The 25,292-nt window shown below is 46.0% G+C and overlaps 1 protein-coding gene across 1 annotated transcript in view; it reads right to left on the minus strand.

The window, feature by feature from the left end:
* FKBP11 (FKBP prolyl isomerase 11) overlaps positions 1–24,289 on the minus strand; it is a 64,068-nt gene extending 39,779 nt beyond the window's left edge. The window contains exons 1-2 of the mRNA XM_077297471.1: positions 24,095–24,289; positions 22,254–22,316 (exon numbers count right to left, since the gene is read on the minus strand). Coding sequence (XP_077153586.1) covers positions 22,254–22,316; positions 24,095–24,208 — 177 coding nt within the window. The 5' untranslated portion in view covers positions 24,209–24,289. The remainder of the gene's footprint in view (positions 1–22,253; positions 22,317–24,094) is intronic.
* Between the last annotated feature and the right edge of the window lie 1,003 nt (positions 24,290–25,292).

Raw genomic sequence — 25,292 nt, forward strand, 5'->3', positions numbered from 1 at the left:
TAACTTGTAGCCCAGATCTCGCAAGTGTATATTGGTCACATGTGCCACTCAGGTCACAGAGTGTATGTTGGTCACATGTGGCGATCAGGTCAGAGTGTATGTTAGTAACATATGGTGACCAGGTCCCGCAGTGTATGTTGGTCACATGTGGCCCTCAGGTCACAGAGTGTTTGTTGGTTGCATGTGGCGCCCAGGTCTCGCAGCGTATGTTGGTCACATGTGGCGCTCAAGTCAGAGTGTATGTTACTAACATATGGTTCCCAGATCCTGCAGTGTATGTTGGTCACATGTGGCGCTCAGGTCAGAGTGTATGTTAGTAACATATGGAGCCCAGGTCCTGCAGTGTATGTTGGTTACATGTGGCGCTCAGGTCACAGAGTGTATGTTGGTCATATGTGGCACTCAGGTCACAAAGTGTTTGTTGGTCACATGTGGCGCTCAGGTCACAGAGTGTATGTTACTAACATATGGCGCCTAGGTCCCACAGTGTATGTTGGTCATATGTGGCGCTCAGGTCAGAGTGTATGTTACTAACATATGGAGCTCAGGTTCCACAGTGTATGTTGGTCACATGTGGCACTCAGGTCCCGCAGTGTATGTTGGTCACATGTGGAGCTCAGGTCAGAGTGTATGTTACTAACATATGGCGCCTAGTTCCCGCAGTGTATGTTGGTCATATGTGGCGCTCAGGTCAGAGTGTATGTTACTAACATATGGCGCCTAGGTCCCACAGTGTATGTTGGTCATATGTGGCGCTCAGGTTAGAGTGTATGTTACTAACATATGGAGCTCAGGTTCCACAGTGTATGTTGGTCACATGTGGCACTCAGGTCCCGCAGTGTATGTTGGTCACATGTGGAGCTCAGGTCAGAGTGTATGTTACTAACATATGGCGCCTAGTTCCCGCAGTGTATGTTGGTCATATGTGGCGCTCAGGTCAGAGTGTATGTTACTAACATATGGCGCCCAGGTCCCGCAGTGTATGTTGGTCACATGTGGTGCTCAGGCCACAGAGTGTATGTTAGTCATATGTGGCACTCAGGTCAGAGTGTATGTTACTAACATATGGTGCCCAGGTCCCGCAGTGTATGTTGGTCACATGTGGAGCTCAGGTCACAGAGGGTATGTTGGTCACATGTGGCGCTCAGGTCACAGAGTTTATGTTGGTCACATGTGGCGCTCAGATCCCGCAGTGTATATTGGTCATATGTGGTGTGTAGGTCGCATAGTGAATAACTCTTGAGAAAGTATTTTAAGCCAATATTACAAGTAAAAAGAAACTAATTTTCATTGAAGAAAATTGAACAAAAGAGTTTGCAGCAGTACGGACTAAGAAGTATAAATATCCATAAATATACATTTATATGTCGGAAAGGCAGCAGTGCAGCAATCCAACTAGAAGCAGAATAACTTTGAGCTGTTTGTGTCATTCACAGATGGTCAGCATATCGGAAAGTTGGCCTGAGTCATCCTGAGATTGCTTGATGGCAATTTGTGGTGTCAATATTGGGTTTTATGGTGGGTTGACTAGACACACAGATTTAATACAATCTGTATGACAGCAGATAGCTAACCACTGCTCCGTGCACACTGTCTGAAAAGGCAGACTTAGTCTTACTCTTTTAGATTCATGATGCTGTAGTCCTATTTTTAGGAAAATAGAATGCAAAGTGTCATCAATTCTAGACATCTTCTAACATAAACTGTCATATTCTGAGCATAATTGGCGGCTTTATTACAGATGAACCCCCATCAAGAATTTACCTACAGGATAGTCAAGCTGAGATCAAGATCATGTTTTTTACAGTACCGCTGGGTGTTTTCACGGAAAATATTGCACCCTCAGATATATTCTCTTTAGTTTAGAGTAGAAAAGGAAACATGGTTCCTGGCACATTACAGAACAGCAGTATAGTTTTCCAAACCCCCTCATCCACAACTATACCTAAAATATGCTAAATCTGCAGTCGCCATTCTCCATCAAGTGTACTGTCTAACCCAGGGGTCTCAAACTCAGCTGGGTAGATTGGCTGAAAAAAATTAGAAGTTGACGGGCTGCATTCCTTGCAGGACAAGGTGATGTTTTTAAGAATACATTTTTTTTCTCTGCGACACTTTGATCACGTTTTATTCTATTGTTTTTGTGTCACTATACTGAAGAAGCTACATTTTTAAATGTATTTAATTTTGACATTCATGGATGCAGCGACACCAAACTTATACGTTTTTTGTTTACTTTTGTTTTTTTACATATAACAACATCTTTTAGCAACGGAGTATATTTACATTCATTTTTGACGCTTAACTTTTTTTTTACTTAGTCGCTATTTACTTGCCTGACCGCTTATCTAATATCCAGGAATTCTTCTGTATTGCAGGAAATTAGATGTGTCAGTTTTACACTGACACTTCGCCTGCTAGGCTGGGATCACACATGCGAGAAATAAGGCCGAGTCTAGCATGTTAATACCCGGCATTGCCACCGTCACTCAGGAGCGGAGCGTGCAGCTCCATGTATTGCTATGCGGCCGCAAGCTCCGCTCCTGAGTGACGGCAGCAATGCCGGGTATTAACATGTGAGACTCGGCCATATTTCTCATATGTGTGATCCCGGCCTTAGACCTTGCTTACTGCAGGCCCTACAGGCCACTGTAGCTCACTAACCCAAAGGTCATGGCAATTCCCAACACCCTACAATTGCGGGGTGCCAGATGGTTTACAGAAGAAGCTTCCTCCCTCAAATAACCATTTCGATACAGCCGTCACTGTTGCCTGCGGTATCTAAGGCCAGGTTCACACCATGTTCAGTATTTGGTCAGTTTTTTACCTCAGTATTTGTAAGTGGTCACGTGTTTCTATTATACCTTTTCCTCTCATTGTTCCTCTGCTGGTTTTGGATTACAGATACTGAGGTAAAAAACTCACCAAATACTCAAATTGTAGATGTGGCTTTAAGGGGGTAAATGGGTACGATCAGTGCTAATGCCGATTGTGGCCATTGCTGTAGGGTATCAGTCATGATACACAGTGTACATCCACTGATGGTGTCAACTCTGCGGCGTAGAACAGTTTGCTGGAATTCACTTCCTGCTGAGCCATACATGTACGGCGGATGTCAGGAAGGAGTTAAAACAAATTCCTTCTCTCCATATTCACCTACCACCAGTGATCCAGGGAAAAGAGCCTCAGCTCCAACACACTGTACAGCAGCGTGATATCGTTAAGGGGTGCCAGTGCAATCCTCTTTTGTGCCCTGCAGGCCGCAGATGACAGCCTCGGGGGCCGCATGCTTCAGACCTATGAAATCTACAGATCCTAGAACATAAACGTCTGCCAGCATTCCCCGCTAATGTAATCCATAGGGCTTCATTCAACTGAGTGTCTTTGAGCCATATAAAGCCGCTACATCAATTTTTTACTGATGTAACGGGAGCAGACTACAGTGTAGTAGCCACCCCAAAAAGCACAATGAGTGGTATGCTTTTTTTTCAATAATGTGAAGGATGCCATTGTGTTGCCATATAGAGTCAGCCATCACATCCTTCAGTTAGAGGTATGCATCTGGAAATATGTCTGACCTGCACGTCAAGAATAGACTTGAACGCAAAAAGCAAGCAGTCATACAACTTTGGAAAATATCTTAAAATGTATAGCTCTTTAAAAATGAGGATGTAAAAATGAAAACACAAAAACAAAAATGTACTGCATCCTTGAAGCCCGCCTTGAAGTTTCTTTTTGTGTATGTAGCGTCTGTAAAGCGCCACGGAATATGATGGCGCTATATAAACAATGCATAATAAATAGTGTTGTGTGAGTGTATTACGGTAATATACTCAAGCGCCTCTTCTGAGTGAAGTCACCGCTCTTCAGCCTATCCGGCTCACTCTTTGGCTAGGATTATATTGCGGTATTTTGTCAGTATTTTACCTCAGTATTTGTAAGCCAAAACCAGGAGTGGGTGATAAATACATAAGTGGTGACGTGTTTCTATTATACTTTTCCTCTGATTGTTCCACTCCTGATTTTGGCATACTGAGGTAAAATACTGAACAAATACTGAACGTGTGAACGTGGCCTTACAATGTAAGTCTATGGAGCCTCGTTCTGACGCTCTATACAGTTACGTTTTAAGAGCCAGTTCGGGGTCACATAGAGCAAAGCATATACAGCCTGCAGAGTGGTGACATCACTGAGAAGAGGAGCGGAATGGCCTGGACCCCAGAAGGCAGTTGTAACAGAGTATATTAACCCCTTCACACCACAGCTATTTTTTTTTCCTCCCAGTCTTCCAAGAACCATAACTTTTTATTTTTCTGTCAATATGCCATAGAAGGCTTGCTTTTTGCGATACGAGTTGTACTTTCGAATGACGCTATTCATTCTACCACACAGTGTACTGGAAAACGGGAAAAAAATTCCAGGTGAGTTGAAATTGCAAAAAATGTGTGCAATTTCACAACTGCTTTTTTATTTACTATGTTCACTATATGGCAAAAAACTGACCCGGCAATATAATTCTCCAGGTTGGTAGAAGTACTCAGGTACCAAACATATATAGTTTTTTTTTAAATTTACTGTAAGTGGTGAAAAAAATTAATAAATTTGTAAGAAAAATATTTTGCTTTTGTCGCCATTTTCTGAGACCCTTAACAATTTAATTTTTCAGGCTCTGGTACTGGGTGATGGTTTATTTTTTGCACCCTGAGGAGGAGACCGTTTTACTGATACCTTTTTTGCGTAGATACTGTGTTTTTACCACCTTTTATTGCATTTTATTGTAATGTTGGGATGGCCCCAAACAAAACGTTATTCTGGGGTTTAATTTTTTTCGTTACACTGTTTACCGACCGGATTCATTTATTTTATATGTTGATAGATTGGACTATTGAACAATATCAAAAGTGTATTTTTTAAATGTTTTATTTTTAAGGGGTGATTTGAACTTGTGTGTTCTTTTTTTATTTTTGTCATATTTTTAAAAACTTTTTTTCTCACTTTTTGCTGTATTCCTAAGTCCCACAGAGGACTTGAAGTTGCGATCATCTGATCGTTTGTGCTTTACATAGCAGTGTTTTAGTACTGCATTGTATAGTGAAAGCCATGACCTCCTATAAACGCCAGCCAAGGGATGGCTTTCACAGAATTATCGTAATGACAGGCACTGGAGTTTTCAGCAGAACCTTGGCTGTCATGACAACCCATCGGTGGCCTGCGATCATGTCACGCGCGTCAAACACATACCCCTGTCGACCCATGTTAAATGTCGCTGTCAGAGATTGATAGTCAGATTTAACATAATAAGCTCCCCTCCCCTTGGGTCTGTTAGAGGCACACGATGGCTTATTAAGTCAGCCGTCATGTGCGGAGAAAGATGCGGGCTCAGCTTGCGAACTTACATTAAAGTCAGGGAGCAGTCATATAACGTAGGCTTACGTCATATGTCGTGAAGGGGTAAATACACTCATGCTACATGTGCATATACCCAGATTTACTAAAAAACAAAAAAACTTTACAGGAGGGCTTCTATAAGGGGTTAAACAGGAATAAAAAAACAAATACGGTACATCCATTGTTCAGTGTTTCACCGATTTTTAACAGGCACATTGTTAAGATTCAATGGCTAAATACATTTTCAGATTCTACCTACGGTAATTCACCCTTTAAAAACTGTTGAGAAAGAAAGAGATGCAACACGAATGCAAAACAAATGACACGTAGGAGAAAATCGATCTGTTTTAGGACAGGTAGGCATGACTGTATTTTCGGTCCGAGTGCTGTCTGTAAAAAAAACAGACAGTAGTGATGAGCGAGTATACTTGGGTGGTCTCCGAGTATTTGTGAGTGCTCGGAGATTTAGTTTTTGTCGACAACGTAGCTACATGATTTACAGCTGCTAGACAGCCTGAGTACATGTGGGCGTTGCCTGGTTGCTAGGGAATCCCCACATGTAACCAAGCTGTCTAATAGCTGTAAATCATGCAGCTGCATGGACAAAAACTAAATCTCCGTGGATAAAAACTAAATCTCCGAGCACTCACAATTACTCGGAGACCACCCAAGCATACTTGGGAAAACCCAAGCAACGAGTATACTCACTCATCACTAACAGGCAGCACTCTGACAAATGTTATTTAATGGGAAAGTGCAGATGAGTGATTTTTTTTCACAGACCGAATCTGCACGTGAAAAGAAAAAGCAGCATTCACTAGTTTCTTCCGTATGTTGGATGAGAATCTTCATCGTTCACTCTAGTCTAGTGAATGCACTAGACTATAAAAAACTGCACATGGTCCTGTAAATGAGTAATAGCTATTGTAAAATACGGATTGCACACGGATGACAAGTGAGAAAAAAATCGTCCCAGTCCTGTGGATGAAATACGCTTGTGTGAACCTTTCCTTAGGCCTGTCCCACACGTCCAGATAATTCCGGTACCGGAAAAATCGGTACAGGAGTGATCCGTGTCCGTGAGCTCACGTGGCACCTCAGTGTGGCACACGTGCGGCAGCCGTGTGCCGCCCGTGTGCCGACTGGGTACCACACGGACCGTGCAGGAGACAGCGCTACAGTAAGCGCTGTCCCCTGCTTTGGGTGCTGAAGCCCCCATTCATTTCTTCTCTCCAGCAGCGTTCGTTGGAGAGAAGAAATGAAAAGAAAAATCATTGTATTTTGTTTTTTTGCTGTAGAAATAAAGATCTTTGTTTCCCCCCCCCCTCTCACCCCCTGTGCGCTCCCCCGCTGGAAAGAAAATACTCACCCGGCTCCCTCGAAGCGTCCTCTCCGAGCCGCAGCTTCTCCTGTATGAGCGGTCACGTGGTGCCGCCCATTAGTCATGAATATGCGGCTCCACCTCCCATAGGGGTGGAGCCGCATATTCATGACTGTAATGGGCGGCACCACGTGACCGCTCATACAGGCAGGGCCGGCATCAGCACCCGGCGCACCCGGGCAAGTGCCGGGGCCCTGGCGAGACGGGGGGCCCATTTATGGTAGTACACTCACTACATCCCTGCTGTGTGTGACTGTCTACAGTGACTCATATCAAATCAAATCCGACATCACCCCCGGCGGCGCCTCAGCTGCAGGGGGCACAGAGCTATGTCTGAGCCGTTTCGCCGGCGCTTGGCACTGTGCAGCTGCTATAGCAGCAATACTCACCTCTGCCGGCCCTCACCATGGATACACAATACACTTCCGGCGACGCTGGGTCATCTCTCCTGTTACTTCCGGTCGGCTGGTCATCCTAAGAGCAAGAAGACAGGGAGAGCCCCACGTCGTCCAGCGTCCACCATCCAGGTCCAGGACATGAGGACAGGTCCAGCAGCGGCAGCGCCAAGCAGGAGAAGACGAGCAGCAGCTGCAGTGAGGACAGTGCACCCTCTCCTGCTGTGTCTGTCCACAATCAGGGCGATGGACCGGCCGGCGAAGCAGTGAGTGAGTCAGTGACTCGTCTGCACTTTGTGGGGGAGGGGGAATATGGGATGCAGCCTGCTGCTGAGCCTGTCTGCTGCGTGACTCACTGACCCTTTTACTTTCAAAATCTGATCTCAGACAGCCAGTGTCACCCATTTTAGGTGTTGCCTTATATACTACGTCACGGGGCTGTGCTATTACTATGTGCGCTGTGCTGTATACTGCGTGAGCTGTGTGTTATATACTGCGTGGGCTGTGTGTTATATACTGCGTGGGCTGTGTGTTATATACTGCGCGGGCTGTGCGTTATATACTGCGTGGGCTGTGTGTTATATACTGCGTGGGCTGTGTGTTATATACTGCGTCACGGGCTGTGTGTTATATACTGCGTCACGGGCTGTGCGTTATATACTGCGTCACGGGCTGTGTGTCATATACTGCGTGGGCTGTGTGTTATATACTGCGTGGGCTGTGCGTTATATACTGCGTGGGCTGTGTTATATACTGCGTGGGCTGTGTGCTATATACTGCGTGGGCTGTGCGTTATATACTGCGTGGGCTGTGTGTTATATACTGCGTCACGGGCTGTGCGTTATATACTGCGTCACGGGCTGTGTGTTATATACTGCGTGGGCTGTGTGTTATATACTGCGTCACGGGCTGTGTGTTATATACTGCGTCACGGGCTTTTATTTCTTATCTGTGCATCATGAATCGTGGTATGTGTTAAAGGGGAGGGGGCCACTGAGACTCGTTCGCCCAGGGCCCTCAAAAACCTGGAGCCGGCCCTGCATACAGGAGAAGCTGCGGCGCGGAGAGGACGCTTCGAGGGAGCCGGGTGAGTATTTTCTTTCCAGCGGGGGGGCGCACAGGGGGTGGGAGGGGGGGGGAGAAACAAAGATCTTTATTTCTACAGCAAAAAAAACAAAATCCAATGATTTTTCATTTCTTCTCTCCAGCGAACGCTGCTGGAGAGAAGAAATGAATGGCGGCTTCAGCACCACAAGCTGGGGGGACACCGCTTACTGTAGCGCTGTCTCCTGCACGGCATACGGACTGCACACGGACAGCATCCGTGTGCGGTACGTGTTTTACACGGACCCATTGACTTTAATGGGTCCGTGTGATCCGTGCGCTCCCACGAACACTGACATGTCTCCGTGTTTTGCACGCGGACACACGGTCCGCAAAAACACGCTGACATGTGCAGAGACACATTGATTTTAATGTGTCTATGTGTGTCAGTGTCTCCGGTACGTGAGAAAACTGACACCTCACGTACCAGAATCACTGACGTGTGAAACCGGCCTTACACGGGTAGCCATACAGACACAGATGCTTGAATATATCCTACAGGGCTCATTCACAAGTCATTGATTTTTCTCATATGCAAAAACAGTCTACGTTTCCTCAGTGTTTTTGATCTGCTTCATCAGTGTGGTCAGTGTCAGTTTTTACCATTAGGCGACGTTCCCATAATGAGCTTTTGGTGCATTTTTGCCACAGCATGTTTTCGCTGCGTCAAAAACCCAGCATCTTACAGTTCCAGCAAAGCAGATGGGATTTATAGAAATCTCAATTCCGCTGTGCTTCTTTTTAACACGGTGTAAACTGACCTGCAGTGCAGGTTTCAAATCCACAACGTGTCAATTTCTCTTGTGGGTACGCTGAGTTTTCTGTGCAGATTTTCCCCATAGACTTACATTAGATATGGAAAATCCACAGCAAAACACTGTACGTGAGGTTTTAGTGCGGCGGAGACGCATTAAAAAAGCATGTAATCTGCACCTAAGTACAGTATATCAATAAAGTTTTGGCACAGCAAAAAAACAGGAAGAATAAAAAGTATAAAAAAACAACTTTATAGCATGACACACAAAAGAGACTAAAAAATGCAGTGTCGAAAATGCGATAAAAACACATGGTAAAAAGACGCAATGAAAAAAAGTAAGTAACCTAATTTAAAAATAGGTGCAGAAATTCAGCAACATCAAAAACGCACCGAAAGCTCATCATGAGAACATACCTTTAAAGTTTGTTCAGAATTTCATCAGTTTTTCTTGGAAAACAGGTTTCTCAAGCTTCTCCTATCAGTCTTAGGGTACCGTCACACAGTGCCATTTTCATCGCTACGACGGCACGATTCGTGACGTTGCAGCGTCGTATAAGTATCGCTCCAGCGTCGTATACTGCGGTCACACGTTGCAATACACGGCGCTGGAGCGATAATTTCATGACGTATTTGCGATGTAGAAGCCGTTGGTTACTGTGCGCACATCGTATACAACCTGTGTCACACGATGCAATCATGCCGTCACAGCGGGACACTAGACGACGAAAGAAAGTTTCAAACGATCTGCTACGACGTACGATTCTCAGCGGGGATCCGGATCGCAGTAGCGTGTCAGACACAGCGATATCGTAAATGCATCGCTGGAACGTCACGAATCGTGCCGTCGTAGCGATCAAAATTGCACTGTGTGACGGTACCCTTAGAAAAATGGACAGCACATGGATAGCATTCAGGGCCTTCCAAATCTTTTCGCTGATCCATAGACTCACATTGGCAAATGTGATCCGACATTCAGATCAATATTGGAGAAGTGCAAACCACTCTGCCGGTCTGAAGAAATAATTGGACATTTGAACCACCCCATAGGCCATCATAGGTACAGGTGCTATCCATGAAAAACACAGAAAGCACTTGTACGAGAAAACCTGATGTATGAAGGCGCCTAAGGGTATGTTTCCATGTTAAGGATTCGTTCAGGATTTGCTGCGGATTGGAAACTGCTTACAGCCGCAACGTCCAATCCGCAGCGTCCAGATGTTACATCATAATGGAGGGGATTTTATGAAATCCCATCTCCACTAAGCGTACAGGGCCGCATCTGGCGGCTCTGCATAACTGGACATGCAGAGCGTCTTTCCAGACCGCAGCATCTCTACACTGTGTTCCAAATTATTATGCAAATAATATTTCCTCATATTTTCTCTAAATTACCTATCTGAATTGCAGTCATTATTATTTTCCAGTCATCTACTATTCTAGTATAATTGCAATGTTTTGGAACAAACTGCCTATGAAAACAGTATCTTTTAAAAAAAAATAAACACTCAAAATACGTGTTCCAAATTATTATGCACAGCAGAGTTTTCAACCTTTTTAATTTTATTTTGAACAAAAAAATGGTCAATTGTGAAGTTATAAGCATTATCAGCTTATTACAAAATGAAATCAAACAGTTTTCAAGTGAAAACTTTATTCTAGGTGATGTTACATTTGCACATAGGACCCCTTGTTCGAAAGAAGCTTCTGAACTCTCTCGTCCATTGAATGTCAGTTTTTGGATGGTTTCTGCTTCAATTGGTTTGCATGTGGACAGAATACCCTCCCAGAGCTGTTGCTTAGATGTGAACTGCCTCCCGCCATCATAGACACTCCTTTTGATGATGCTCCAGAGGTTCTCAATGGGGTTGAGGTCAGGGGAAGATGGTGGCCACACCATAAGTTTGTCCTCTTTTATGCCCATAGCAGCCAGAGATGCAGATGTGTTTTTTGCAGCATGAGATGGTGCATTATCGTGCATGAAAATGATCTTGCTGCGGAAAGCACGGTTCTTCCTCTTGAACCATGGCAGGAAGTGTTGTTTTAGAAACTCCACATAGATTATGGAGTTCATCTTTACCCCTTCAGGGATCATAAAGGGGCCGACAATCTCTCTCCCCAAGATTCCAGCCCAAAACATTACTCCACCTCCTCCTTGTTGGCGCCTTAGCCGTGTTTGTTGTAAGTGGTGGTGCGTGATGCAGGTCGCGATGAATAACGAGGACACAGGGTTGCAGTCTCTTTACCTCTTTACTGAAGGCTTCAGGATCCTCAATCCAGAGCACTGTTAACCGGGCTGGCTGAGTCCAGCCGGTCCGATGGCACATCCAGAGTTCCCTTTGCAGGTGGAAATCGGTGCCTACCAACTAGCGCTTGTGTGTTGTAGTACTTCCCTGCTGAGCACCACGGGATAGTCCTCACAACTGTTGTGTCTGTTTCTGATGTTCCCTCACAACTGATTCTGACGGGAAGGCCTGGAGTTCTTCCGGGACCCTAGCGTCGACCCTCCCCCACAGTCGCGCCTCAATAGGATGTTGCCTCGATCTTACAGCACGACTCCTACTGGTGTTATCTCCTTTTTGCTTTGATCTCGTTTCTCACTCTCCACAATAAACCTCGCTTCTTGTCCTTTCTTGAGATACCGCCGCAATGTAGTGCAGGCTCGGTTCCTTAATGTTCTTTTCTGTTCGCTAGGCCTCTGTCAGGATCCCACCCCTGACAGGGACCCCCCTGAATCTTCCTCTGCAACACCCTCTGCCACAGGATGTTGCTTGGTTCCAACCCAGTCAGCTTTCTGCCTAACTTCCTATCTAACCCCCAGTTTTACCAGATTGTGAGGAGTGGCCTAATACATAGCGCCTTTAGCTCCCCCTGGAGGCCAGACTATGAAGTGTATTGGTGTCTGTGATACCTGGTCAGGGGAACTCCTTTAGTGCCATCAGACGTACCATCACTCCCCTTAGCGGCGGAGCGATGTTACTGCAACGACCAGGTCTCTGGGGCGCTGCACCTTGACCTAAATACTCCACAATTTGTTGCTTCTCAGCAGCCGACACATCCTTTTTCTTTCCCATTTTGGCAAAAAATGTAGGCTGCTTAATAATGTGGAACAGCCTTCTTAAGTAGTCTTGCCTTTATTTGGACACACCTGCCAAACTAATTTACACAGGTATCTGCAATTGCTTTCAGTGATAAAAAGAGCCCTGACACACATCACCATCAATCAGTTTAAATGACAAACAAAAAAATTCTAAGCTTAAGGCCGGAGACACACTGGTGCGAGATACGGCCGAGTCTCGCTGGTTAAAAGCAAGCTGTGGCACCGGCACTCCGGAGCGGAGCGTGCAGCTGCATAGCAATACATGGAGCTGCACGCTCCGCTCCGAAGTGCTGGTGCCACAGCTTGCTTTTAACCAGCGAGACTCGGCCGTATCTCGCACCACTGTGTCTCCGGCCTAATACTCCTAAACTCTTTGTGCATAATAATTTGGAACACAGTGTATTTATCTTGCGGAGATGCTCTGTCTCCGCAAGATAAATAACACAGTCAATGAATATGATGCGGTGATTCCAGATGTGTTCAATGAACACATCTGGAATCACCACGCGTACAACAGGGGGCGGCGCTTTGGGCAGAGCGGGGTATCCGCTGCTTCCAAAGCGCAGAGATTACGCCCCGTGGAAACATAGCCTTACCCTGAACTAATTTTGAGCTAATGAAGCTGCTCTCAGAAGAAATAGCCCAATTGTGTGTGGGAATGTGGAAGATCCTGCTGGGACTACACCTATGATACAAGTGATTGAGTATTCTGGTTTTTGGCTGACAAAGTTATATTGATAGATGAAGAGTGATTATGCTGAGCAATTTGGGCACTAATTTAACCCTTTCTGCATCTCTTGGCTGAAAACGCAGTGGAAATTCCACGTGGATTTGATGTGGATTTTCATGCGGATTTGTAAGCTAAATAATGATATATTATTATAAAAAAAAAAAAAAAGTGATGTAATTTCCTTGTTCAATGTCTTCAGCCAGATACCCTCATTAATATTAACTAAAGACACACCCACACACAATTAAATAAAGACACACACACAGTCACCAGCCTATGTAGGGGCATTAACATAATTAACCTATATATTCTGTAACAAAACAGCAACTGTTAGGCTGGGGTCACACATGGCGTAAGACAATACGCCACGTATTATACGTCCGTACTACGGCCGTAATATGGAGAAATGTTCCCAAAATATTGATCCGTAGTCAGGGTGTGTCAGCGTATTTTGCGCATGGCATCCTCCGTATGTAATCCGTATGGCATCCGTACTGCGAGATTTTCGCGCAGGCTTGCAAAACCGACATCTAATGGATTTATGTGCTCAAATGTTCATTAAAACATATATACAGTATATATATATATATATATATATATATATATATATATATATATATATATATATATATGTCATTGCGACACATATATATATATATTCTGTATTTAGATTTCATTCAGCGCGATATCTGTGAAAAGCCGGTAATTCAATTGCCGGCTTTGCATTTCTCCTTCACAAACCCGACAGGATATGAGACATGGTTTACATACAGTAAACCATCTCATATCCCCTTTTTTTTGGCATATTCCACACTACTAATGTTAGTAGTGTGTATGTGCAAAATTTCAGCGCTGTAGCTGCTGAAATAAAGGGTTAAATGGCGGAAAAAATTGGCATGGGCTCCCGCGCAATTTTCTCCGCCAGAGTGGTAAAGCCAGTGACTGAGGGCAGATATTAATAGCCAGGAGAGGGTCCATGGTTATTGGCCCCCCCTGGCTACAAACATCTGCCCCCAGCCACCCCAGAAAAGGCACATCTGGAAGATGCGCCTATTCTGGCACTTGGCCACTCTCTTCCCACTCCCTGTAGCGGTGGGATATGGGGTAATGAAGGGTTAATGCCACCTTGCTATTGTAAGGTGACATTAAGCCAGATTAATAATGGAGAGGCGTCAATTATGTCACCTATCCATTATTAATGCAATTGTAGGAAAGGGTTAAAAAACACACACACACATGATTAAAAAGGATTTTAATGAAATAAACACAGCGGTTGTTGTAATAATTTATTGTTCTCGCAATCCATTTCCAAACCCTCGCTTGGCAAAATAATAAACGCACAAGATACATACCTTCTGATGTCAGATCATGTCCCACGAAGTAATCCATATGAAGGGGTTAACTAATATTACAGGCAGAGCTGCGATAAACCACTCGCTCGTGCCTGTAATCCCCCGGGTGCTGAAAGGAAAGCAGTGATCTATACTTACATTCAGTCGCGGTGAGGCGCCCTCTGGTGGATGTTCTCATGAACTGCAGCCTGGGAAATTTTTCCCACGCTCCAGGTCATATGAGGACATCCACCAGGGGGCGCATCACCGCGACTGAAGGAAATGTAGGTCAATGACCTACATTTCATTCATTCGCTGGGGATTACAGGCACGGAGCACAGCTGCATTAGCAGGGCTCCTGCCTGTAATATTAGTTAACCCCTTCAGATGGATTACATCGTTGGACGTGATCTGACATCAGAAGGTATGTATTTTCTGCGTTTATTATTTTGCCAAGCGAGGGTTTGCAAATGGATTGCGAGAACAATAAATTATTACAACAACCGCTGTAAATCCTTTTAAATCATGTGTGTGTGTGTTTTTTAACCCTTTCCAACAATTAGATTAATAATGGATAGGTGTCATAATTGACGCCTCTCCATTATTAATCTGGCTTAATGTCACCTTACAATAGCAAGGTGGCATTAACCCTTCATTACCCCATATCCCACCGCTACAGGGAGTGGGAAGAGAGTGGCCAAGTGCCAGAATAGGCGCATCTTCCAGATGTGCCTTTTCTGGGGTGGCTGGGGGCAGATGTTTTTAGCCACGGGGGGGCCAATAACCATGGACCCTCTCCTGGCTATTAATATCTGCCCTCAGTCACTGGCTTTACCACTCTGGCGGAGAAAATTGCGCGGGAGCCCACGCCAATTTTTTCCGCCATTTAACCCTTTATTTTAGCAGCTACAGCGCTGAAATTTTGCACATACACACTACTAACATTAGTAGTGTGGAATATGCAAAAAAAAAGGGGATAGGAGATGGTTTACTGTATGTAAACCATGTCTCATATCCTGTCGGGTTTGTGCAGGAGAAGGAAAAAGCCGGCAATTGAATTTCCGACTTTTCACTAACAGCGCTGCGTATTTCTCGCAAGTCACACTGCTGGTCCGTGTGGAATCCGTATTTTTCTCGCCCCCATAGACTTTCATTGGCGTATTATTTGCGCAGTACGCTGACAAACGCAGCATGCTGCGATTTTGTACGGCCGTAGAAAGCCGTATAATACTGAACCGTAATATACGGCTAATAGGAGCAGCCCCATTGAGAAGCATTGTGCCGTATGTAATGCGAGTTTTACGGACGTAGTTTATGCGCTCTTACGTACGTAAAACACGCATGTGTGACCCCAGCCTTATTAGGCTACGCCCCCACAGTCAGTAATCGGCAGCGCTTTGGATGCAGCACATGTCCGCTGTGTCCAACCCACTGCTGGATTTTGAACGCAAGTGTTCATTGAACCGTGTCGAATCACAGCGCCCTATACATTGGACGGGTGATATTTATCTTGCGGAGACGGAGAGTCTCTGCAAGATAAAGACAGGCTTCGGTCTGGAAAGACGTGCCGCATGTCCGTCTTCGCAAGGAAGCTGTTGGCGCCGATGCACGCATAGTCGACATGGGATTTCTTGAAATCCCCTCCACTATGCTGTAACATCTGGATGCTGTGGGTTGGACGCTGTGGATGTACGCAGAGTCCAACCTGCAGCGTTTACTGACTGTGGGAACATACCCTCAGAAATCTGCGTGAAATGCAATATCTGTTTATTTTTCAAAAAAATCTTTTTTTAAATTGCATGGTCTCCCACATAATTTTAATAACCAGCAGACTGAAAGCCGACGGCTGTGTGCTGATGTTTATATTCTGAGAAGGATCCAATAGTCATAAAGGTTCCCAGGCTATTGATAGCAGCTCACAGCTGTTTGCTTAGCCTTTACTGGTTAGTTTACGGGGGAACCCCAGAAAAAAATTGACATGAGGTCCCCTTATAAAATCGAACCAGCAAAGGCTAGGCAGACAGCTGTGGGCTGATATTAATAGCCTGGAAAGGGGCCATGTATACTGGTCCCCCCAGGCTAAAACCATCAGCTCTCAGCCGCCGCAGAAAAGGCACATTTCTAAGATGTGCCAATTCTGGGACTTAGCCTCGCTCTTCCCACTTGCCCTGTAGCGGTGGCAAGTGGGGTTCATATTTGTGGGGTTGATGTCACCTTTGTATTGTCAGGTGACATCAAGCCCATGGCTTAGTAATGGCGAAGTATCCATTACTAACCCTAAACTTACATGGTAAATAAAGACACAGCCAGAATAAAGTCCTTTATTTGAAATAATCACACTGACTTCTTTATTGAATATTAATTTACCATACTTACAACATCGCCTAATTCCACTGAAGCCCTCAATCACCTGCAACAAAAATAAAATAATAAACCAACATATAATACTCACTGTCCGACGAAGTCCATTACCGAGTGTCCCATGACGATCTCAAGTGTAGAACAATCACATCAGATGTGACCGCTCTACCAAGCCTGCGGTGATATACTGACAGGAGGTAATCCCTTCCACAGTATATCACTGCAGTGCTGTGAGAGTTCACTGGAGTTCACCAGCTCTGGTGATCTCACTTAATGGCAGTACCGCTGTGTGAAAACTTTCCCACGCAGTGGTGCCGCAAGTGAGAGCTGATCAACTGATACACTGCGGGAGCGATTAGCTCCTGTCAGTGTATCGCCTGCGGCCGGGTAGAGCGGTCACATCTCCGGATGTGACTGTTCTACACGTGTGATCGCCATGGGACAATCTGGATTAGGCCGGTGTCACACTTGTGTGTGCAATGTGAGAAACTCGCATCAATACCCGGCACTGCCGCCGGCACTCGAGACCGGAGTGTGTGGCTGAATGTATTTCTATGCAGCTGAACACTCCAGTCCGAACCACCGGCGGCAGTCCCGAGTATTGAAGCGTGAGTTTCTTGCATTGCACACGCAAGTGTGACACCAGCCTTATCTGGACTACGGCGGACAGGGAGTATATGTTGGTTTATTATTTTACATTATTTTTAGGAGACGAGGTCGTCAGGATTTGGTGTGCGGTGAGTATAATGGGTTTTTATTTTTATGTGAATATGTATGTAATTTTACTTTTCTTATTTTTTTAACTGTGAGCACAGGCGCTGGCAGATGTTACTACTCTCCCATCAGCGGCACCTGCTGTCATTGTTATCAGTGACAGCAGACATAGCCGGATGGGAGCAGTAGTCTCACTGGCCCATGCCTGTTTTTTTTACTGCAGGTCACCACTCTGGGTCACAGTCAGCTACGGAATCACGCTAACATCTGCCAGCATGATCACGCAGCGCTGTGACCGACAGTACCGGCGGCAGCGTTACCGCATACACCCGCACACTCATGCAGACATCCACACACACAGCGACACACACATACAGACACCCGCAGACAGACCAGCACATATTCTACGCTCACACATATTCTCTGCCCACACACTCTTCCTCCTTCCTTTTCTGCAGCGTTTTTGCCAGCACAACTGCAGCAAATCCGCAAACCTTTTTACACCTGCGGTTTTGCTGCGGATTTGACTGACTCAATGGAAGTCAATGGGTGCAGAAAAGCTGCAGATCCGCAAAAAGAATTGACATGCTGTGGAAAATAAAACGCGGAGAATAAGGACGGAATTTTCCGCAGCATGTGCACACCAATTCAGGAATGCCATTAACAGCGCATCTATTGAAAAGGCGCATCTATTAGATGTGCCAATTCTGGAGCTTTGCCCTGTTCTTCATACTTGCCCTGTAGTGGTGGCAAGTAGGGTAATGAGGGGTTAATGTCACCTTCCTCTTGTAAGGTGACATTAAGCTGGCTTAGTAATGGAGAGGTTACAATAAGACAACTATCCAATACTAATCCTACATTTGTTAAAGGGTTAATAAAACACACACAGTAAGAATAAAGTCTTTTAATGAATTAAAACAATATACACAGTTTTTCCATATTCATTCTTCTGCCATTCCAAGAGAAGCCCTCGATCTCCTGTAATAAATGCTAAAATAAAAAACCAACAATATACCCATACCTGTCTACCGTACAGTCAAGTCCCACACCGTAATCCATATCTGGGGGCATTTACAGTTTACAACCGGGAGTGCTGCTAATGCGACTGCTCCTGGATGTAAACTACTGGTGAATGAATGAAACGCTGGGAGAGGAGCTTCAGTGACTAGCGGTGACGTCACTGAAGCTGCGCTCACTGGCGGCCTGAACTAAAATGAACTCTTCAGAGTGGGAAAATCAGTTGGCATTTTCCCACACTGAAGAGTTCATTTTAGTTCAGGCCGCCAGGGAGCAGCAGCTTCGGTGACGTCACCGCTAGTTACTGAAGCTCCACTCCCAGCATTTCATTAATTCCCCAGTATTTTACAGCTGGGAGCAGTCACATTAGCAGTGCTCCCGGTTGTAAACTGTAAATGCCCCTAGATATGGATTACTGCATGGAACTGACTGTATGGCGGACAGGTATGGGATATTGTTGGTTTATTATTTTGACTTTTTTCCAGGAGTTCGATGGCTTTGCTTGGAATGGCAGATTAATAAAGATGGAAAAAATATGTATATTGTTTTATTTCATTAAGACATTTTTCTTACTGTGTTGTGTGTTATTAACCATTTAACTACTCTAGGAGTTGTAATGGATAGGTGTCTTAGCCGGCTTAATGTCACCTTACAATAGGAAGGTGACATTAACCCCTCATTACCCCCACTTGCCACCGCTACAGGGCAAGTGGGAAGAACCGGGCAAAGCTCCAAAATTGGCACATCTAATAGATGTGCCTTTTCTGGGCAGCTGCGGGCTGCTTTTTTTTAGGTTGGGGGCATATCCATGACCCCTTACCAGCCTGAGAATAGCAGCCCGCACCTGAGTTTTGACAGGATGGTTGTAAAATATAAGGGGACCCCACGTTGTTTTTTTCATACATCCCCTTTCCCCTGCTCGCGCTGCTCGCCGGCAGAGCACGGGAGAATGGATGACAGCCGGCTTCAGCACCACACGCAGGGGAACTGCGCTTACTGTAGCGCTGCTTCCTGGCGGCTGTCCGTGTGGTCCTGATGCGGCACACGGTTGCCACTCGGATGTAGCACACAGACACGGATATCTCCGGTACAGTGTTTACCGGTACCGGAAATATCAGGATGCGTGAAACCAGCCTAACAAGTATATCAGTCCGGGTGCAGATGAACCTATGAATAAATTGTCTGCTTTTCATTTTTCATACATACGATGTTCTGTGAGACCGGTTTAAACGCCCGTATGTCACCATTATGTCTGTTCTTTACATCCATATGGCATGCTCATGACCTCTACATCAACAATTTAAAGAAAAATACAAGACCACAAACCGTTTCTATGTTAATAATTGCAAGGGATCAGTTAAAAAACAGAAACTATATTCATGATGTCCATACGGCATCTGTATTTTTAAGCATCCATTGAATATAATGATCTTAAAAACGAGTCAGAATATACTGCAGGCTGGATTTTTGCTGAGTAAAATGTTCATGAGAATTAGAGCATTCACTTGCGTTGGTCTGTGTGCAATCTCTATAGCATAGGACCCAAAAATTTCTTCACCCGAACTGAATGACCCCTAAGGGTATGTGCACAGGACTTTTTTTCCCAGGTGGGCAAAACTGATGAGGATTTGAAGCAGAAACCGCTTCAGGAAATGTTTTCCAAACACCTTTTTTTTATAGTAAGGCTATGTTCCAATGACGAGTTTTTAGTGAGTTTTTATAATGCGTATTTTCCAAAAAATGCAAGTACCCTATTGTATGCAATGGCTGCAGAAATGGTGCAGGAAATCTGCAACATCAAAAACTCAGCAAAAGCTCATGGTGTGAAAGTAGCCCAAAACGTCTTTTTGCGCATATTATCAGGTGTTTCCTGAAGCGATTTGTAAACCTTTTTTGAGGACATTTTCTTAAGTATTTTTTGTGGGGATTCCTTTTGGTGGAAACGCTCACAAAACACTCCAAAAGATGCCTAGGCGTCTACCGGGTGTTTATTTTTTTTGCCCTCTCATTCACTTATTGTAAAGTCTGAAGCGTTGTCCAAGGGGAAAACTCCTGAACCACAGTCCACTCACTACTTTTAACTGCTTGGTGTCTTTGGACACTTGAAATGGCTAACAGGCTCTTAAAAGCCTGAACATGTGCACGGCAAGACGTTTTTTAAGTAGAAATTATTAGGAAGATTCTTTTTACTGGTTTCTGAACACTTTTTTTGGTGGTCTTTGAAGCGGAGCAGCTCCAATATCGCCTGAAGAAAGGTTGTGTAAGCCATACCCCTAGGCTTCTTTTGAAAGAAGGTAATTCTGGTCATTTTAAAGCCTGTAAACAGACCAATGTAAGTCAATGTGCTAGTTCAAGAGTTTTCCTCATGGTTAAAAGGATTTTGGAAGAAAAACAAAAACGCAGTATCCATTAGTGAAGGAAATAACGAGTTTGGGTTCTCTGGATTATGGCTCATGCGCAAGTCAATGGTTTTACAAACAGCGTTTTTTGGGGAGAAGTTGTGGTATTTTTCTATGAATGGTTTCCCCAAAAAGTGTTATGGGCAAATGTTACCAAAGGTCTATATTAACATAGAAGTATTTGCTTGTGACGTTTTTCTGGGGTCCTGTGATTTTTTATCTCAAAATGTGGCATGATCTGGTATGACTTTTTTTTCTGGTGTTCTCTCATCGGCATCGCTGTAGGGCGTAAGAAATTCGTACAAATGTATGAATTAAAAAATGTTCAAAACATTGTCTGTACCCCGAAATAGGATCAATAATAACGACAGCTCGCCACACAGCTGCATGGACGGAAAATAGAAAATGGTGTCACAAGGCAAATTTTTCTTAACCACTAAAATAATAACCCAATCTACTGTATTTCAGTTTAGGCTACTTTCACACTAGCGTCGTGCACTACACGTCGCTATGCGACGTTGCAGTGAACCGACGCTAGCTGTGGAAGCGCCGCACAACGGGGGCAGCGGATGCTGTTTTTCAACACATCTGCTGTCTCATTGTGAGGTGCGGGGAGGCGGGGCGGAGTTCCGGCCGCGCATGGGTGGTCGGAATTGCTGCAAACAACGCACAAAAAAAGTTACATGTAACGTTTTTTTGTGCCGACGGTCCGACGCAACCGTCGCACGACGGTTGCGACGTGTTGCATTGCGTCGCTAATGCTAGTCTATGGAGAAAAAACGCATCCTGCAAGCACTTTTGCAGGATTCGTTTTTTCTACAAAATGATGCATAGCGACGTGCAGTGCATGACGCTAGTGTGAAAGTAGCCTTAGAGTCGCCATAATCATAGTGATATGAAGAATAATATTGTTATGGGACTATTACATAATGAACGGCATAAAATAAAGCCAAAAAATAAAAATAATGGTGGAGTTGTGGGTTGTTTTCACCGTTTCACCCCAATCTTGGCTTTCCGTACATTGCACAGTAAAATGAATAGTCTTATTCAAAAGTATAAATTCTACTGCAAAAAAATAATCTCTCATACTGCTAAAGTGAAAATAAGTTATGGCTCTTATAGGGGGATGAAAAGATGGATAAAAGTGAATAAATGAAAATTAGCCTCTGTGGAAAGAGGTTAAAAAATAATGTAAACAAAACGTAAGTGCATGTGAGCATGTAACCAATAGGATTCCTACTCTCACCCTACATGTGAGGATTCACAAATGAAAGGCGTGATCTGATTGGTTTGCATGCGACTCCATTCTCCTCAGCTCTCGTACATAGCTTTCCCGCTGTTTTCAGTGAGGAATGTGCATCCACGCGGCAGACACGAGTGGTGACAGAGAAGTGTAGTAAGTGCTGGCTTTCCTGTGCTGTGACGTGGAGCGCCTCCTCAGTGCGGGCTCTCCGCCCCCAGTCGCACGGTCCCCTCCCCCGGGGTGTGCAGGCCGGGCCGAGTGCTGACGTGTGATTGTTGTTACAGATGTTACCGCGGAGGCCCAGATGTGGCCGGGGGTGCAGTGCCCGGGACTCACCGTGTAGTGGAGCTGGATGGTGTCTCCCCACTCCACAGTGTCCACACACGACTCCGGCTTCACCTGTGCAAAGATAGAAAGGGCTGACATCAAGAGGAGACACCGGGGACACAGCACCTGAGAGAATGGGCACAGAACGGGCACAACACCAGAGAGAATGGGCACAGACCGGGCACAACACCAGAGAGAATGGGCACAACACCAGAGAGAATGGGCTCAACACCAGAGAGAATGGGCACAGACCGGGCACAACACCAGAGAAAATGGGCACAGAACGGGCACAACACCAGAGAGAATGGGCTCAGACCGGGCACAACACCAGAGAGAATGGGCTCAGAGCGGGCACAACACCAGAGAGAATGGGCTCAGACCGGGCACAACCCCAGAGAGAATGGGCACAACACCAGAGAGAATGGGCTCAACACCAGAGAGAATGGGCACAGACCGGGCACAACACCAGAGAAAATGGGCACAGAACGGGCACAACACCAGAGAGAATGGGCTCAGAACGGGCACAACACCAGAGAAAATGGGCACAGACCGGGCACAACACCAGAGAGAATGGGCTCAGAGCGGGCACAACACCAGAGAGAATGGGCTCAGACCGGGCACAACCCCAGAGAGAATGGGCTCCGAACGGGCACAACACCAGAGAAAATGGGCACAGAACGGGCACAACACCAGAGAGAATGGGCTCAGAACGGGCACAACACCAGAGAAAATGGGCACAGACCGGGCACAATACCAGAGAGAATGGGCTCAGAGCGGGCACAACACCAGAGAGAATGGTCTCAGACCGGGCACAACACCAGAGAGAATGGGCTCAGAAAGGACACAACACCAGTTTGGATGGAAACAGTTGGGTGGGCAACACTAGAGAGGATGGCACAGAGAGGACACAGTACCAGTGGGGTCGGCACAACACTTTAGAGGATGAGCACACTACAGTAAAAGATGGACACAAGGTGGTAGTTGTGGGGGCAACACGAGAGAATGAACACAAACGTGCACAATATCAGAGAGACACAGATGGCACAATACCAGACATGATGAGCACAGAGGGGGCACAACAGAGAATGGGCACAGAGGGGGCACAGCAGAGAATGGGCACAGAGGGGGTGCAACAGAGAATGGGCACAGAGGGGGCACAGCAGAGAATGGGCACAGAGGGGGTGCAACAGAGAATGAGCACAGAGGGGGCACAGCAGAGAATGGGCACAGAGGGGGCACAGCAGAGAATGGGCACAGAGGGGGTGCAACAGAGAATGGGCACAGAGGGGGTACAAAAGAGAATGTGCACAGATGGCGTAGAAAGAGAGAATGGGCACAGAGGGGGCACAGCAGAGAATGGGCACAGAGGGGGTGCAACAGAGAATGGGCACAGAGGGGGTGCAACAGAGAATGGGCACAGAGGGGGTACACAGAGAATGGGCACCGAGGGGCACAGCAGAGAATGGGCACAGATCGGGCACAGCAGAGAATGGGCACAGAGGGGGTACACAGAGCAGGTGGCAGATGGGCCGATGACCACACACCCATACACTGGGCATACAGATGAGCAGTAAATGGACCATGGCACTGCGGGCACATAAGTGTCTGCATACAAGTACCATTGTATCTGCAGGAACAGGGAGCCTGGCGGCCCGGTATGTGGGCAGATACTGCCCGGGGCATATGGTGTAGTACCGGGGTACGGTGCCCGGTGTATAGAGGGTATGGTACAGGGGGATATAGGGCTGGTGTGTATAGTGGGGGAGTTATGGCACTGGGGTGTGTAGGGGGATCTGGCAGCTGCCACCTGTGGATGACATTACACGTGCACCGGTGCCCCCTGTACTCACCAGTGTCTCAATCACCATCTCGGTGCCATTCTCAGTGTCCTCCTCCTCGGCGTCCGCCCGGATCAGTGCAGAGGAGGAGAAGAGGAGCAGCATCAGGAGAGGAGCCCGGAACATGGTGCACACGGGATGGAGGGAAGGTGACAGCTGCCAGGAGAAGAGGACCGAGAGCGGTGAGACTGGGGCTAAGAGAGAGGGGAGGAACTGCATGCCCCGCCCACCCGTACTCCTGCCCCCTGCCTGAATGTCCCCGCCCAGAACACCTTCATTCATTGATGCTCCCGGGACCGGGAGCCTGCGGGGCTGCTGTGTGAGTGAGCGTGTCCACCTCAGCACTAGTGCTGCCAGCGCTGTCATCTGCTGCCATCTTATACCCAGCCCACACTCTCAGCTATACTTGTGTTCACACTCAATGTCACTGCTGTAGCTGCTCTGCTGGAGACATCTGGACTATGAGCTAGACGCTGCAGATCTTAAGTTTGCATGTGAGAAGAAGACACTGGTCGGTCACTTGGCTATAGAGTTTAGGGAAATGCCTCTTCCCCTCTAGTTACAGTTCTACTTTGAATGATTTCCATGACTTTGTAATACATACAGAGAAAGGGTTTGGTCACACGTCACAGATTTTCCTTTGGTGACCACTTGGATTCCTATTGCAGATGTGCAGTTGATATGTCACAGATCTGCACAAGGATTAGACCCATAAAGGGGCGTACAATATATAAAAAAAAAAATGTTCGGTAGGTTCAAAGAAGAGCATATCTCACAACTTTGCAACCTTTAAAAAGTAATGTTCCTTTTACTCAAGCCCTAGGTTCCCCTTTCATTGTACCCATAAAGTATGCCAACAAAAGTGCCCCATAAACACTATTGTTATCCCCACAGTGAATTCCTTCACATTACCCTCCACATGCGCAGTATGATGACCCTACTGTCTCCCACACTAACTCCCCTGGCTAAGTATGCGGACCCCAACACAGCATGATCACCAAACTGTGACCCCCACACAGCCCTCCATGCAATAAAATGGGCCAGCATACAGTATGTCCCCCCACTTCTCCACACTGTATAATGTCGCGCACTATCCTTCCAAATGGTGCTATCGCCCCCACACAGCCCTTAACACAATATGACGGACCGCACACAAAAATGCACACTGTATAACTGCTTGCATACAGTCTAATCGCCCCTTCATAGCCCT

The sequence above is a fragment of the Ranitomeya variabilis genome, chromosome 3, assembly GCF_051348905.1.
Source record: "Ranitomeya variabilis isolate aRanVar5 chromosome 3, aRanVar5.hap1, whole genome shotgun sequence".
Classification (NCBI taxonomy): domain Eukaryota; kingdom Metazoa; phylum Chordata; class Amphibia; order Anura; family Dendrobatidae; genus Ranitomeya; species Ranitomeya variabilis.